We start from the raw sequence: 15,457 nt of genomic DNA, 5'->3' as shown, positions 1-15,457 counted from the left end.
GCTCATTATAATTCTCTGTAACTCTAGGGTGGTTGAGTTAACTGGTGACGTTACTCCAGACATGAGGGCCATAGCACAGGCCGACCTGATCGTAACAACCCCAGAGAAATGGGATGGAGTCAGTCGCAGCTGGCAGAACCGTAGCTATGTGCAGAAAGTGGCTATTCTCATCATAGACGAGATCCATCTTCTGGGTAAGAGGGTGCACGCACAAACCAATGATATCCACAGCCTTATATAAAAATGTATATATATTAGGGGTGTAACGGTTCTTGGTAAAGTCCAAACTGCATCAGTGAATCTATAATAAATGATTTCATAAAGTCACAAAAACAGCAATAGGAAATTGATGCTATAGAAACAGGGAGTGTCGTCATGATTGCCATGGTTGAAATGGGCGCGCGAGCGTTTAGGTGGAAGTTTGTTACCACGGCTCCGCCTCTGGCTCCCGGACGATTCCTTCTGTGCATGCTTTGGCTCCAAACTGACGTTTTTATGTAACATGGCGGCGACCATGGTCGGACATTTTTGGCTTCCATTACAATGGAGGGAGGCGACGTCGCGTCGTCCATCTTTCTTTTACAGTCTATGGCCTGCACATAACAGTTTGATAACATCACAAGTTCACTGTCTGGCTGCACACAGCACTATAATAGTAATATAGTAATAAAAAAACTGCATTGTTTGATAAGTTTAGTTTGCCCTCAAGCTCGATCTGCATCTCAAGGGTTCAGACAACACGCCCTGACCCAGCCATGGGTTAAAAACAACCCAGCATTTTTAGAGTATGAACCTGAAGCTGTTTTTAATCTCAATCAAACCATAGACAAAGACAATCATAAGTTCCTTGTCTTGACTGAATAACTTTTGTAACTATGCATTATTATTATTATTATTAAGATTAATTTATTACGTTTCTGTCCTCTACCTAAAAAACTACAGACCAATCTGAAAACATGAACAGCACTGATTATTAGGGGTCAAGCCTAGATGGGATGAAGACCCCTATTGTAATTCTTAGTTTTCTTATTATTCTTTTTTAACTTCTTCTTTCGCCATTGCGTCTAGGTTGGCCCGTAGAATCGTAGGAAAGTTATAAAATCTGGAACACTAAAAGGGAGGGCAGTCCAAAAAGTTACCATAGCAAATTTGGAGTTTTTATCTACAATGTTTCCACGAATCCTTGAAATCATTGAAAGTTTGTGAATCTGGGGGAAAAAAATCAAGGCCCTGGGAAGTTTTTGAAAATATACATACATAGATACAGGTCATTAAAAGTGCTTGAATCTATTTCATGCAAGAAGTTTTCTGGAAAAAAATCTATATTATTCCCTGTGCTGTGTAGGATAATATCATAAAAGTTCTAGACTTTTTAAGCACACGTGCTAAACTGTTCACTTTAAATGCTTATATCTTCTGTATGTGAATGTTGATTCATACCAAAATGCTTTTATGCATAGTTGTGTTTGACACATGAAAACGTCTCGGGTTACTTATGTAACTGTTGTTCCCTGAGAAGGGAATGAGACGCTGCGTCTCCCTTGCCATACTTTCTGTGTCCCTGTACGTCGTCTTTGGCAATATTTCAGATAGCGAAATACTTCCTGGCTCCCGCGTCACCCTGTCTTTGTCGTTAAGCTTCACCATTGGTTGAATTTGATATACACATTCAGACGCACTTACACCTGGAGGCGTCCCCAAAGTGTCACCGCAGTGACGCAGCGCAAGTTCCCTCGTAAGGGAACTGTAACAATGTATCTTAAAAGGTAACACGATGTAACCTTGCTCTCACTTGAAATGTGTCCCCACATTTAGTCCTTGAATTTGAGGGTATTGGACCTGGAAAGTCCTTGAAAGGTCCTTGAATTTGAAGTTAACTAAGATGTGGGAACCCTGTGTCTAAAAAAAAAACGTATTTGAGGCTATATCTTTGCCAAACGTATGCCTATCAACATAACACTTGGTACATGTGATGACAGTCAGGAACTTTCTTCTTCGTCACAGCACCACCTAGTGGTCAGCAGATGTTTAACATGCTTGTAACTTTGGCTGCGGTCGACGCATTTTCATGCAACTTGTTTTCTTGGAGTCCTTAATCGTTGCCGCGTCCAATGATACCAAACGCTTAGCCCTGCGCAACAAATAGCACTAACATTGTTTGTCCATTTCTACACCTGTTGACTTCTGTGTGTAAACATGGGTTTGTAGAATACATTTATTTTTAGTTTTGCTCTCTCATTTGTAAATGACTTACATGAACAGGTGAGGACAGAGGGCCGGTTCTAGAGGTCATTGTGTCCAGGACCAACTTCATCTCATCACACACCTCCAAACCAGTGCGAGTCGTCGGTCTGTCTACTGCGTTGGCGAATGCGCGAGATTTAGCCGACTGGCTGGGCATCGGACAGGTACCATTTGCAACTCATCTCTTTCTATTCTGTCTGCCGAAATCAACTGTTCTCCTTTATACAGTACCCCTCTGCAATCACACATCATCACTGTCTGTATCTGTTACATTCAACAAAACGCTCGCTATATCAAAATCAATCCGCACGGTGTTATTTATGGGCAAATGAACGTTTTCAGGATCAGTTGTCTTTCCTCTTCTCAAATTTGAAATGATTTACGGCAATTCAAATCAAGCAAGAAACCTTGGCTCCCAAATGCTGCATTGAGTTAATGAGTTTGGGTGTAATTGATGGCTCTTGTTTCGAAGGAAACATGCTTCGCTTGCCATCAAAATGATTAGAGATGTTTTCTAAGGTCTCGGCAAAGCAGAAGACTAGAATAATGGTATTTCTGTTACAGACAAGCCGACAACGCGTCAGTCAGTTCGTGTATATGCGCACACGTAAGAGCAAGCACGCGTGGGTCTATAAATAACCATCATTTCTCTTCCAGCGTTTAGCAGCGTGTCGTTGAGTTAGCCGCAGTGTGGCCGCATCAGAGCAGGCAGCAGTAGTTATGTAAACGTTGTTTTACTATTGCTGAAACGTCACCCTGCTTGACAGACGGGGAAGGAAGGGGCGGGGGTCTCCATAAATCTGACATGTGCTGTTTGGACTGAGGCGCACCCCTAGCTGCCCGATCCATTATCCAGCCCTTTAAATATGTGCACACACGCACCCGGGCCCGGGCCACTTGTGCGAGAGCGCGGCACTGGGACAGGGGACAATGACTGCCTGTAATTACACCCAGATGGGCCACTCTTTCAGGCACACGGCCAGCTGGGCACTCCATCTATCTCTTTATTACAGTCTCTCTCCCTCTCTCTCTCCCTCTCTCTCTTAGTACCTTCTCACTTTCAGCCCTGTTTTGCCCCCCCCCCATACTTGTTAATCTTTGTCTGTCTTTATTTCAGGTGGGACTGTTTAATTTCCGTCCCTCTGTTCGTCCGGTTCCATTGGAGGTGCACATCCATGGCTTCCCGGGACAACATTACTGCCCTCGGATGGCCAGCATGAACAAACCTGTTTTCCAGGGTAAAAAACTGCAGTCACACATACTTGTTGGATTGGATTGTGTGGTCTAATTTGACCCATAGCTCTAATGTGAAAACACTTTTTGTTGTTGGTTGCATGATTTTAGCCTCAAAAATAAAATCAAAAATACTGTGTTTCAGCAATCCGAACTCACTCACCTGCCAAACCTGTCCTTATATTTGTGTCATCACGGCGTCAGACACGCCTCACGGCTCTGGATCTCATTGCATTCCTGGCCACAGAAGATGACCCCAAACAGTGGCTTCACCAGGATGAGAGAGAGGTCAGACATCATCCTTCTTAATGTGATATTACTCAAGATTAAGCTAAAGTAGCTGAACAAATTCAAAATTTTGGAAAGCCACTTTACACCGAGCATACAATTTGGTTGCAATGCTTTATTCTTAGCAATTTTGAATAATTTCACTTAAACACCACAACGCTGTTAAAAAGATACATGTTTACATGGATGTGCCAAGATGAATAAAAACACTGTACCAGGCCAGTAGATGGCGATGTTACCTTATAGAAAAACGTTGCAAGCCTTTTTCTACAGAGCCGTGAATACAAACAAAAAAGATGATAAAGTTTTGTTTAGACAGATGATGAGGTAGATTTCTTACTACAAGTGACCCTGGACTATAAAGCGAGAACATTTTGTAAATTTGTGTAGGAGAAGTGTTAAAGTGTTACTCCACTTTTTTGAAAATATGCTCATTTTCCAGCTCCCCTAGAGTTAAACATTTGATTTTATCATTTTGGAATCCATTCGGCTGATCTCTATGTCTAGCGGTACCACTTTTAGCATAGCTTAGCATAGTTCATTGAATCTGATTAGACCATTAGCATCACGCTAAAAAATAACCAAAGAGTTTCGATATTTTTCCAATTTAATTTTATAAATAAAACTATAAAAATGTAAATATCTAAAAAAAGAAATAATGCTAAAATGAAGCCATAAGTCTCAAGTAGTTGTGATTCAAATTTCAAGGTAAAATCACAAAAAATGAGGTTTGTGTAACTTTTTTTGTCGTTTTACCAACAAAGGCCACTAGGTGTCAACGGTTTGCCGGATACTCTTGCCGCAAATTAATAAATTACTGTCACTGCATTATTATTACTGCTAAATCGTTTTGAAATATGAAAACTACACTCTTGGAGCTTTCCAAGTAAGGGATAATGTAGAGGCAGCCGGTAGTTATTGGGAAATAAGCCCCTACAGTGTGATCAGGACCCGACGCGAAGCGGAGGGTCTTGTATCACACTGAAGGGGCTTATTTCCCAATAACTACCGGCTGCCTCTACATTATCCCGCTTATTACACGGCTACTTGCCACATAAGAAAAAAAACTGGACATGAATATGAATTTGAAACATTTTATTGGCATATTTGTTTTAAATTAACATTTTTATCCTTCCGCGAAACTTTGCACAGATGCATAAAATGATCGTAATACCTTATTAAGATCCTCTGCTTCATACTTGTCTGTCTCCATTTTTTTCTCTTTAACTAGTCTTTGAGAAGTTTTAATGCCCATTCTGTATTTTTTTGTGTGTTGGCTTCGTAGCTGTCATGCTCTATTTTGTCAAGTTCAGTCTCAGTAAGCTCTCTGTGTCTTGTCGTGGTTGTCGAGTGTTTGTCACAAGATGGCGCCAAACAGACAGTAATCTTTATTGATCTTTATTGGCGCGGAGCGATTTTACTCGTGCAAGTAGTCCGGCTATGCGTTATTATTTTGGAGCGGTTATTATTTGAAAAGAACGAACCTGCAAATGTCTCAACTGACCAATCAGAATCAAGCATTCCAGAGAGCCGTGTAATAATGATATATAGTTTGTCAACATTTTTGAAGATTTATAATATGATATTAGAATTATGAATATATAAAATTAATATGCATTGCTATGGGGGGTGGGGTCATGTAACTAAAAACTGTCTCTATATTATTTCTATCATCAGATGACCTTGAAATATAAAAACTACATTCTGAGAGCTTTCCAGTGATATATAGTTTATCAAGATTTTTTAGGTTTAGAGCAGGGGTTTAGTGTTATAAATATGTAAAATCAAATTGGGCCTACATATGGGCCCATGACATTTTAGAAACTGAGTCTCACTACGTCATAATTCTCCCAAAATAGTGATAATAAATGAAAACTACACTCTTAGAGCTTTCAAATGATATATAGTTTGTCATGATTGGATAAGAATTCACATGCAAAACACTGAAGTAAACCTAGGCGTCCCACTAGTGGGGCAGTGATATTTCGTAGGATATGAATGTTTTGAGGCACACTCTCCTCATAAATGAATCAATTACTCTCTCTACATAATTTATTTTATAATACACTGCTGAAATGTGTATTCTAGAGGCTTAGACCTTTCCAACAATATACAGTTTGTTGTGATAGATTAAAATGTAAACATGCACTTTAAACTCGTCAATAAAAGTTTCAGGGCCACAAAACGTCGGTGTCATGCAAATAAAAACTTCACTGTTTATGGTTAAAGTTGTTGTGTAAATGGCCTTTACGTTTAGTATTCTGTTGAATGTCATGAGCATACACAGGATGAAAAGTGCTGTTTACTGAGATGACCTTTATGATATTGTGGCTAGATTCAGATGATTCGGCTGTACATTTTATCTGCTACAGTAGATCCTCAAATGCTCTCCTGCTTCTGTTGTTATCTTCTCTATCATGTCATATATCTATTTATTCTTTCTCTCCATCCACAATCTGAAGATCTCCGCGTAACGGTGATTACTGTACGGCTCAGCTCAGCCTTTAGCAGAAAAGCCTGTGTCATCTCCCATTAAACTCCTCTTTTCTACCGCATGCCGTTGGATCATTTCAAGATGTGAACAAACAGCTTTTTTCTGCTTGCCATCACAGATGTGTGCTAATATTTTCAAAGCTCTCAATTACAGAGCTATTCAAGAAAAATGCTGCTTTCTTATCCCAATTATAAAGTAATCACATAAAAAATTGCAGCCTTGCGGAGGTGATAATTTCTTTAATAGCAGACGTATGTAACACACATTTGCACAAACATACTAGAGAGATGGGAAACACGTCTTTAATTATGTGTTTGCATGAACACACACACACACACAGGTTTTACTGTGATAGTGCTGTGAGGTCACAGATTAACAAACCAGGTTCAGATAATGACACACAAGACTGATCCACCAGGATTGTAAATGTTGCCATTTATAAAACTCAATGTTTACTCCAAAAGATGATATTAACAAAAAACACTTTTACACAACTACAACAAACGTGTCAGAGAGAGATTTCAATATTATTTTTGTCTTCAATATTTCTGTATAATTTGTTGTAGTTTTATATTATCAGGAATGAAGCAAAACAAAACTGAACAAGCAGGCAATCGGTGTTCATTTTCTTTTCTTTTTAATTCATTGTTTTCAATTTCTATCTTTCACTACCACACATATATTTATGGTGTATTTGTTGAAATTAAATAAATCCGCTATTTAAGTTAAACTTGACGTAGTGATATTGAACTGTAATGCGGTCGACAGACCTGGAACTACTTCACATGTATATAATGCGCACCCGAGCCATAAAACATTCTTAACCAATGACAAAGAAGCATTTAACAGCCCTTATAATATATAGAAATATTTATATTTTTGTTATTTTAAATTGCACTATACAAAAGGATTTGAGTCATTTTAAATCAGTTTATTCGTGATGATTTATTTGGCATTGTGTTTGTATTAGAACTGTATAAATCTGTGTGTGACCGTTTATAAATGTGAGACACAAATTTTCGGGACAGTTTGAGACATGTTGGGAACAGCAGTCATTTATGGGGAAGCTATTGATGTTAGTGCTTTATATTTCCATCAGCACACAGATCTTGTGTTAGAGCAAACAGCCTCATAAAGCATCTTAATGTCTGGCATTACTGACAACAATCCAATGTTCCCTGTTAAAGACACAGTAAAAGATCTTACACATCTAATGTGTTTCTGCCTTTTAAGGGATAGTTCAGCCAAAAATTATATTAAACCCACGATTTACTCACCCCCAAGCTGTCTGAGATGCATATGTCCATCATTTTTCAGACGAACACATTTTCAGTTATTTTAGAAAATGTTTAGATCTTTCAGTTAATCAAATGTAAATTTACAGGGTCCACTCCTTTAAGTCCAATAAATGATCATCCATCCTTCACAAAATAAATCCAAACTGCTCCACGATGATAAACAAAGGTCTTCTGAGGGAAATCCGCACCGTGTTGTTGTAGAAATATCCATATTTAAAACTTTATAAACAAAAATAACTAGCTTCTGGTAACGTCGCCATCTTAGTCGCGTCCGCATTCAAGATGAGAGCGTATGCAGTTTACAGAGGATTCTTTGCTACTGCTTTGTGCCCCCGCCCTCCGAATTTTATATACGTCACTAAGAAAAGTGCGTACACTACGCTAATACCCTCTCCTGAATACAGAGGAGTCTAAAGCCCGATCTATAGTCGTGCGTAAGCTCTACGCCGTAGCTACGCCGCAGGTTATCCGTAGCCTGTGCATAGCTCTGACGTGCACCTCGCAAAATTTTTAACAGCGTCAGTTCTACGCGGACCGCAAGCGCTGTGATTGGTCCACCAGAACCCCTCCCGTCAGGTAAAAAAAACTACATCATAGGTATTTCCGTTTGCGACTGTGAAAACAAAGATGAGCCAAGTTGAGGAGTGATTTAACTCAACTGCAACAAAAGTCACTGTTTATTTACTTCAAATCATACACAACAAGTTGCTGTTTCTCCTTCGTTTGTGGGTTAACTTGCCAAGCTGCTTCTTCATTGACGGTCACACTGCTACTGTGGTTACATGTGTGGATACTGCCTACCAACGGTGTGTGCGTGTGTTTGCACGTCGATGAAAAGTATAAATGAAATCCAACGCGGAACCTACGCCATAGCGGCTACGCCGTAGGACCTATGCACAACTATAACGAGCCCTTAAGATGCCGGTGTTACCGGAAGCTAGTTATTTTCATTTATAAAGTTTTAAATATGGATATTTCTACAATAAAACGGCACGGATTACCCTCAGAAGGCCTTTGTTTATCATCGTGGAGCCGTTTGAATTTATTTTGTGAAGGATGGATGCACATTTTTTGGACTTGAAGGAGTGAACCCTGTAACTTTACATATGATGAACTGAAAGATCTAAAACATTTTCTAAAATAACTAAAAAATGTGTTAGTCTGAAAAATTACAGACATATGCATCTCAGACGGCTTTGGGGTGAGTAAACCATGGGTTTTATATAATTTTGGGCCGAACTATCCCTTTAATATTAGCTGCGTGCGTGCGTGTGTGTGTGTTTGTGTGTCAAGCGTGCCGCACAACACTGCATGAAAAGAGGTGTATCCGTACTAGGAAGCTCCTGTAAACACCACTGATTTTCGGAGGTATCTACTAGTTCCACTGAGGGTAAACTTCTAATTCCACCAAGTTAGGAAACTCCCGTAATGATACCAATTCGGATGTATCTTGCTGATGGGATATTCCTGTGGTATATGCAGCCATTTGTTGCCATGGCAAATAATCCCATTGAAGATTTTGTCAGGGGACATTTTCACACCTGCAGAGGTACTGGGATTTCACACCTTTGCACAATTCTAGTGTCCCCATTGGTGTTTAATCTCAACACTGATTGGTTGCTTTTAAAACCCCCTCCCAAAACTCTGACAACTATTGGGACACAACTTTGAAACTTTCCAGTTGAGATCATTTGATTGGTTACACTTTCTATTAAGCCCAACCCAAGCCCTCATAGCTTAGTGACTTGATTGGTTATTTGCCTGCTATGCAGATAGACTACAACCCCCCCCCCCACTACATATATATATATATATATATATATATATATTCATATTCATCCCAAAACCCTTAAAAAAAATAAAAAACTTGAATTGAGTTTGAAATGTTTATTTAATAAAAAACTGAACAATTCACAATTGTCACAATCACAAAATAATATTATACACAAATATTAAAAGTTGCATACATAAACAATACTATTTAAACTCATAAATATACAGACAGAGAAAGCAATATTAGAGTAAAATAAAACAAAATAAAAGCGACAATGAAAACTACATTCAAAGCAGTACAATGTAATGTAGCAGTGGCGGCTCGTGACTGCTCATCCGAGGGGTGCAAATTCAAAATAAGTGTTCGGAGTGTCATGTGTGTTGCTTGTGTTTTTAAAATGTGTTTGTTGCTTCATGTAAACCATGTGCATCACGTGTTTAGTCAAAACACGTGATGCACATACACGCAGAACACATATTTTGAAATTGGGAACCACACAAATGACTGGCTATATACATGTTGTGACAGACTTTGCATCGAGTGCTCACAAAAAAAGAAGTCACCAGCTGCCACTGTAATGTAGTAAATATCTAAATAAAATGAACAACAACTATATTGATCTTGCTTTAAGAAATCAGTCCTACACTGCAAAAAAATGACTTTCTTACATAGTATTTTTGTCTCGTTTTCAGTAGAAATATTATTTAAATAAAATGCTTTTTCTTGATGAACAAAATGACCTAAGAAAATAAGTCTAGTTTTAGACAAAATAAATAAATGCACACAATTTAAGTGAATTTGTGCTTAAAACAAGCAAAAATATCTGCCAATGGTGTGAGAAAAAATCTTAAGTTTTCTTTTTTCTTAAAAACTTAATTCAAGCACAATTTTCTCACCCCATTGTTATATATTTTTGCTTGTTCAGGCACAAATTTACTTAAATTGTATATTTTTGTCTAAAAACTAGACATTTTCTTAGGTAATTTTGCTCATCAAGAAAATACATCTTAAATTAAGAATTTTTAGTTTTTCTACTAAAAACAAGATAAAAATCCTAAGTTAGAAACTGATTTTTTGCAGTGTTGATTCAATTGCAGAGCTCTGTCTTGGAATTATTCAAGAATTTCTCACAGTAAAACCTAAAAGTTAACTAAACCCAAACCATTTAAGAAAACCGGTTGCATTAAACCATTTAAGTTTTAAAACACATAGATTTGAGTACTGTGAACTTAAACAAATTGAGTCACATGCAGTTATGCACTTATATTTAAGTTCACACTAACTAAATATAAGTGCATAATTGCACAAGACTTAAGTTCACAGTACTCAAATGTATGTTTTTTTTAAAACTTAATGGGTTAAGGCAACCGATTTCCTTAAATGGTTTGAGTTAAGTTAACTGTTAGGTTTTACATTGTAAAGCATATACTTGTCAGCAAAGGTAACGTTGATGCACCCTCATCTGGACAGACATCTCTTTGGAGCCCTTTGGAAATATAAAAGTACATATGTGTATTAGTATTATGCCAAATACTTATATGTATACACATACACACACACGACAAATCAAATGACATAGAATTAAAGTTGTACATTTTAGAAAGTTTACATTAAACCAGTGGTTCTTAACGTAATTCCTGGAGGCCCACTGCCCTGCATGTTTTGTATATCTCTTTTATCTGACAGACGTAGTTCAGTTCATGGAGATCCCTTCTAATGAGCTGATGATTTGAATCAGGTGTGTTAAATAAAGGAGACATACAAAATGTGCAGAGCAGTGGGCCTCCAGGAATAACGTTAAGAACCACTGCATTAAACTGTACAAAGATACAACAATATATGATCAAAGAACTTCATAATATACATCTTCTTACTTCATTTTCTGTGTTGATGTCCTCAGAGTCTCTGTGTTGTTCTGCAGCTTCATTACAGTAGGCTACTTCAATATAGTTGTCTATCAAACACAGAATAAAAAAATACAATCACATACATCATAACACATCTATTTACGATTTAACCTTTTTAATTTAATAATTTCATTATTAAACTTACATCATTTTGGCCAGATTGCAGTGACATCAATTTCTTCAGTGTCTGGATCAGTCTGATGTTTTAGCTTTCACTGTTACTTCATTATATTTCTCTGGCAAACACATAATTAAAAATCAAAATCACATATCACAATACATCCGTTTACTATTTAACATGTTTGATTTTAATTTAATGTAATCATTGAATGATTAAACATACATCATCTTTACCCAGAAACCTCTTCATCGTCCACAAAGTTGACCACAGTGTACATGACCTCTGTAAACACAAACATGAATAGACTTCATATTTAAAAAAGATGAAGAACAGCAAACATATAACGTTTAAATATATTATGACTCCAAGCTTCTTTACAATTAGCATCTAGGTTCTCTTAAAGTGAAGCTGGCTTTGTTACAAATCAATATAAAGCTATTAAAACAGTCTTGAAAAATAAGCAGCATCTACCAGAACTGAATGAGATTTTAAAACAACAAAAGATGGTCTGTACCATTTAAAATAGCAGAGAGACACTTGCTAGCTGCTAACATTTCAAACAAACGAGTTACTGTTGTTTTGTTTGTTTTAATCAAAAAACGTCTCATCTTGGCTTCTTTAAAGTTTTGTTTTTAAAAATTTAAACATCGAATTGATTCTTTTAACAGCCCGTTTTGAATGTTACTTCGCGTATTTTTAACCTCATGTTTACCGCTGTGTACCACGTATAACCTTAATGTTTTACTGTTTGTGGTTTAAATTCAAACAGTTCTAGTATAAAGACAAAAACGAGTCATAGTAAATAACATAATATGAACAAATAGGCAACCGATCAGCGCGATGCAGACAAATGAATTAAATCAAACTTACCTTACTGTTGATGAGCAAACAAACAAATAAGAGACGGAGTAGTCCAGGCAGTAACGGTTCGCGATTTGAATTTTCCGTCAAGCCCATAGGTTGAGCAGTCGCACCTGAAGGGTGGGGGCAGATGAGTGGGTGCAGGTGCATTCTGGTAAATGTAGTCCTTTTCTTTAATATACTATTTTATCATCCGCATTTTCACACTATGCATTGTTCTTTATACTTGATTATTAATACAAAATAAAAAATATTTTTATAAAGTTTATTACGTTTACAAAACATGTTTAGTTGACAAACATGTTAACAGTTATTTGGAATGATGCTCAGATTTTCTTAAATATAAAATCTTTGTGAATCAGCAGCACCTTCTTGATGAAATACAAAACTCTTTAAACATGCCTCAGGAATTATCTCTGGGTTTAGTGGATTAACTGCTCATCATTGGAAACATTGAACGTATACCTAAATGAATTCGTACTTAAATATTAGTAAATATAAACTAATGCTGAGTTAAGACATGTAACTTACTGAACTTACTTAACTACAACATGAACTCGAATTAATTTATTGTAAATGACTGCATTAACTAACAATGAAAAACATGTCATGTTGTAGTTAATGATGACTCTTCAATATATGATTAGGATATGCTGTAACTCAGCATTAGTTCATGTTAAAGTAAAAATACATGTATGTCTTTTTTCACTGTGATATATGGACCCTTATTATATTATAAAGTCCCCATCTCTTTTGTTTAAATTGATTGATTGAAGACAAACATTATAATATGTGGTCTGACTTTGTACAAGCATGCATTATCTAAAAGTTACCTCCTCAGATAGACTAGAACATTCATTGGTGCCCGAACATTTTCCTTACAAGGGCCAAACCTGACTGAGGGCTGTGGGCCAAAAGTAAATGTTGTTGTGTTATATTAAAATTAAAGTTGCCCTGATAACCCCTAATTTATAATTTTAAAAATAAATAAGCAAACATTACTCTGTTTATGCATAACTAATGCAGTTTTATTTTCCAAGGCTTTTTGTAGAAAAAAGAAATCGTTTTGCCAATCAATTTTATATATCCTTTTCTCTGTGTGCCACTGCCGCAACCTCTTCATTTTTAGCCTATAGTACCCGAGTTCATTAGGTTTCGTGATGCATTTTATACACCTTCAAGTATGCATGAAACATAAAAAATTTAAAGGTCTTTTGTGGGCCAACTTTGGGCACCTCTGGACTAGAAGTACAGTAGCTGACAGGTATCTGCAGATATGTTTACCCGAGTTTGTCAGTCTGTTTCACCCAACATGTTTTGCATCCACATGTGAAAGACTGTCTTTTAGATTATGGACCTGTCTATTGATATTTTTGTTTCTATTTTAAAAGATTTAATGAAATGTTGGGGTAGAATTATAATAACAATAGAAACAGTGAACTTCAAATCATGAGACATCAGCAAAAATAAGCAGCTTTACATTTCACTGACTAATTTATCAACATCCTAGCTAGCAAAAATGAGTTACATGATGTCATTTGAACGGCTTCTTTTAAACGATGTATGCAGCATTGAGACATACGTGCACAATATTCTGACCTAGGGCAGTTGGAGACATGTTTTCAAAGTGTTGGAAATATATATTCTGAAATAACATTTGTTGCATTTCTCTTGAGTCAGAGACATCATTTTCACACATTAAAATGGTAATTGTGTCCATTGAATTTTAGTTATTTTGAATGATGCTTAGTTTCTTAAATAGACTAATTAAATTATATTAATAATAAATATATTTAGAAAACACAGTTTTTATGTACTACAATACTGTATGTGCTGTCTTAAAGAGACATGGTTAACCCCCCACCCCACCCCACTCAGCTCTGAAAACAAAGAAGACACCTCTACCTGTGGGTCATTAACATATAAAAAGCCATTCACACCTCACACCCACCGCTCCTCACAACCAGCTGTAAGGATTCCTGGAAACTTCCACCAGTTCCTTTATACATCCACAAACGTAAGGTTTCTGGATGTTTCACAAGTTTACTTTGGTGTATTACCTTTCCAAGCACTCTGCCTCAAAAATCTGGCAAACCTAAAGTTTAGCAGGGATTTCCCATTCCGTATTTGTCCGTATACAGCTCTTTTCATGCAGTGCAAGCCCTGAAAAGGGAAACCAAATTGTCTCGATCGCCCCCCATTGACTTGTCCCAGTACAGGTCATAAACCTCGCCTCCCCCATGTTATTCAATGGGACTTGAGACCAACTAAACAATTTAATTACACTTCAATTATCTTTTTTCCGAAGCTGGTTTCTGTCATTAATTGTAGTTTTTATCACACTGATGTAAATTCAAGTGTTTGTTTTTAAAATAAGTTTGTTTTTAGTTAGTTATTTAGTGCTATAAAAACTGTGGTGTCACGTCATGATTGACAGCTGTGATATGCGCATTCTGCGAGGGCGGGGCCGTAATTTCGTGGCTTTACTTCCTGCTCAGTACTGCGCAGGACTGGTCCCGAAAACGCTACTGCGCAGACTCAAGCCCCAAGATGTCAGCGCCGTATCAGGACACTGGCGGCTTCACTTTTCACCAATGGAAGAGAGCGAATGGGCATCATCCATCTTTTTTTACAGTCTATGGTGTGTGTGTGTGTGTGTGTGTGTGTGTGTGTGTGTGTGTGTGTGTGTGTGAACACGGCTCTTTCCTTACAACATTAGCTTTGCTGTAAGAACAGACCATAAATCAGTGAAATACAGTCAATTATTTATCAGGTTTATATGTGATAGATATAAAAACAGCATTTCACCATCATTAGAAAGTAGATGGGGAAGATCATCAATACATTTGAATCTGTCCCTTACATAAAATGAGCACATTGTTTAGAAAGAGCTGTGATAAACACAAACAATTGCATTGTATGGGTATGGGTTTAAAATGAGGAGGAGCGAGAGAGAGATTTGTTTTGATATGAATGTGAGGTCTTCAGCAGGCTCTGGATCCAGCATGTTGAATGTGTGTTTCAGTGATATACGGGACGTCCCGCTGCTTTACTGCACTGAAGCGTGTAATGACTCGAGTGTTTCCCTGCTGTTTCAATGACAGCCGGCTGACGTTAGCTGTCCATCTAACAGCACTGCTCTAACTTCTCTTCATTAATATCCACCATTCACTCCTTAAACGTTTCCTTTTTTCCTCTTCTTTCCTTTTTGGGATAAAATGCAGAGTGCCCATCTGT

At 37.3% G+C, this 15,457-nt stretch overlaps 1 protein-coding gene and 1 long non-coding RNA gene across 2 annotated transcripts in view; one reads left to right on the top strand and one right to left on the bottom strand.

The window, feature by feature from the left end:
- ascc3 (activating signal cointegrator 1 complex subunit 3) overlaps window positions 1–15,457 on the top strand; it is a 294,060-nt gene that overhangs the window by 249,642 nt on the left and 28,961 nt on the right. Inside the window, exons 27-30 of the mRNA XM_065246358.2 lie at window positions 28–194; window positions 2,263–2,408; window positions 3,362–3,482; window positions 3,623–3,765. Coding sequence (XP_065102430.2) covers window positions 28–194; window positions 2,263–2,408; window positions 3,362–3,482; window positions 3,623–3,765 — 577 coding nt within the window. The remainder of the gene's footprint in view (window positions 1–27; window positions 195–2,262; window positions 2,409–3,361; window positions 3,483–3,622; window positions 3,766–15,457) is intronic.
- On the bottom strand, window positions 10,512–12,330 carry LOC135748825 (uncharacterized). Its single transcript, XR_012334809.1, has 5 exons — window positions 12,230–12,330; window positions 11,582–11,641; window positions 11,384–11,474; window positions 11,206–11,285; window positions 10,512–10,817 (listed from the first exon to the last, which is right to left on the bottom strand). It is a non-coding gene; the product is annotated as an uncharacterized lncRNA (long non-coding RNA).

This window comes from Paramisgurnus dabryanus, chromosome 13 (genome assembly GCF_030506205.2).
Source record: "Paramisgurnus dabryanus chromosome 13, PD_genome_1.1, whole genome shotgun sequence".
Taxonomy (NCBI): Eukaryota; Metazoa; Chordata; class Actinopteri; order Cypriniformes; family Cobitidae; genus Paramisgurnus; species Paramisgurnus dabryanus.
Note: the sequence above shows the minus strand (reverse complement) of the source record. Positions and strands in the feature narration are given on the sequence as shown.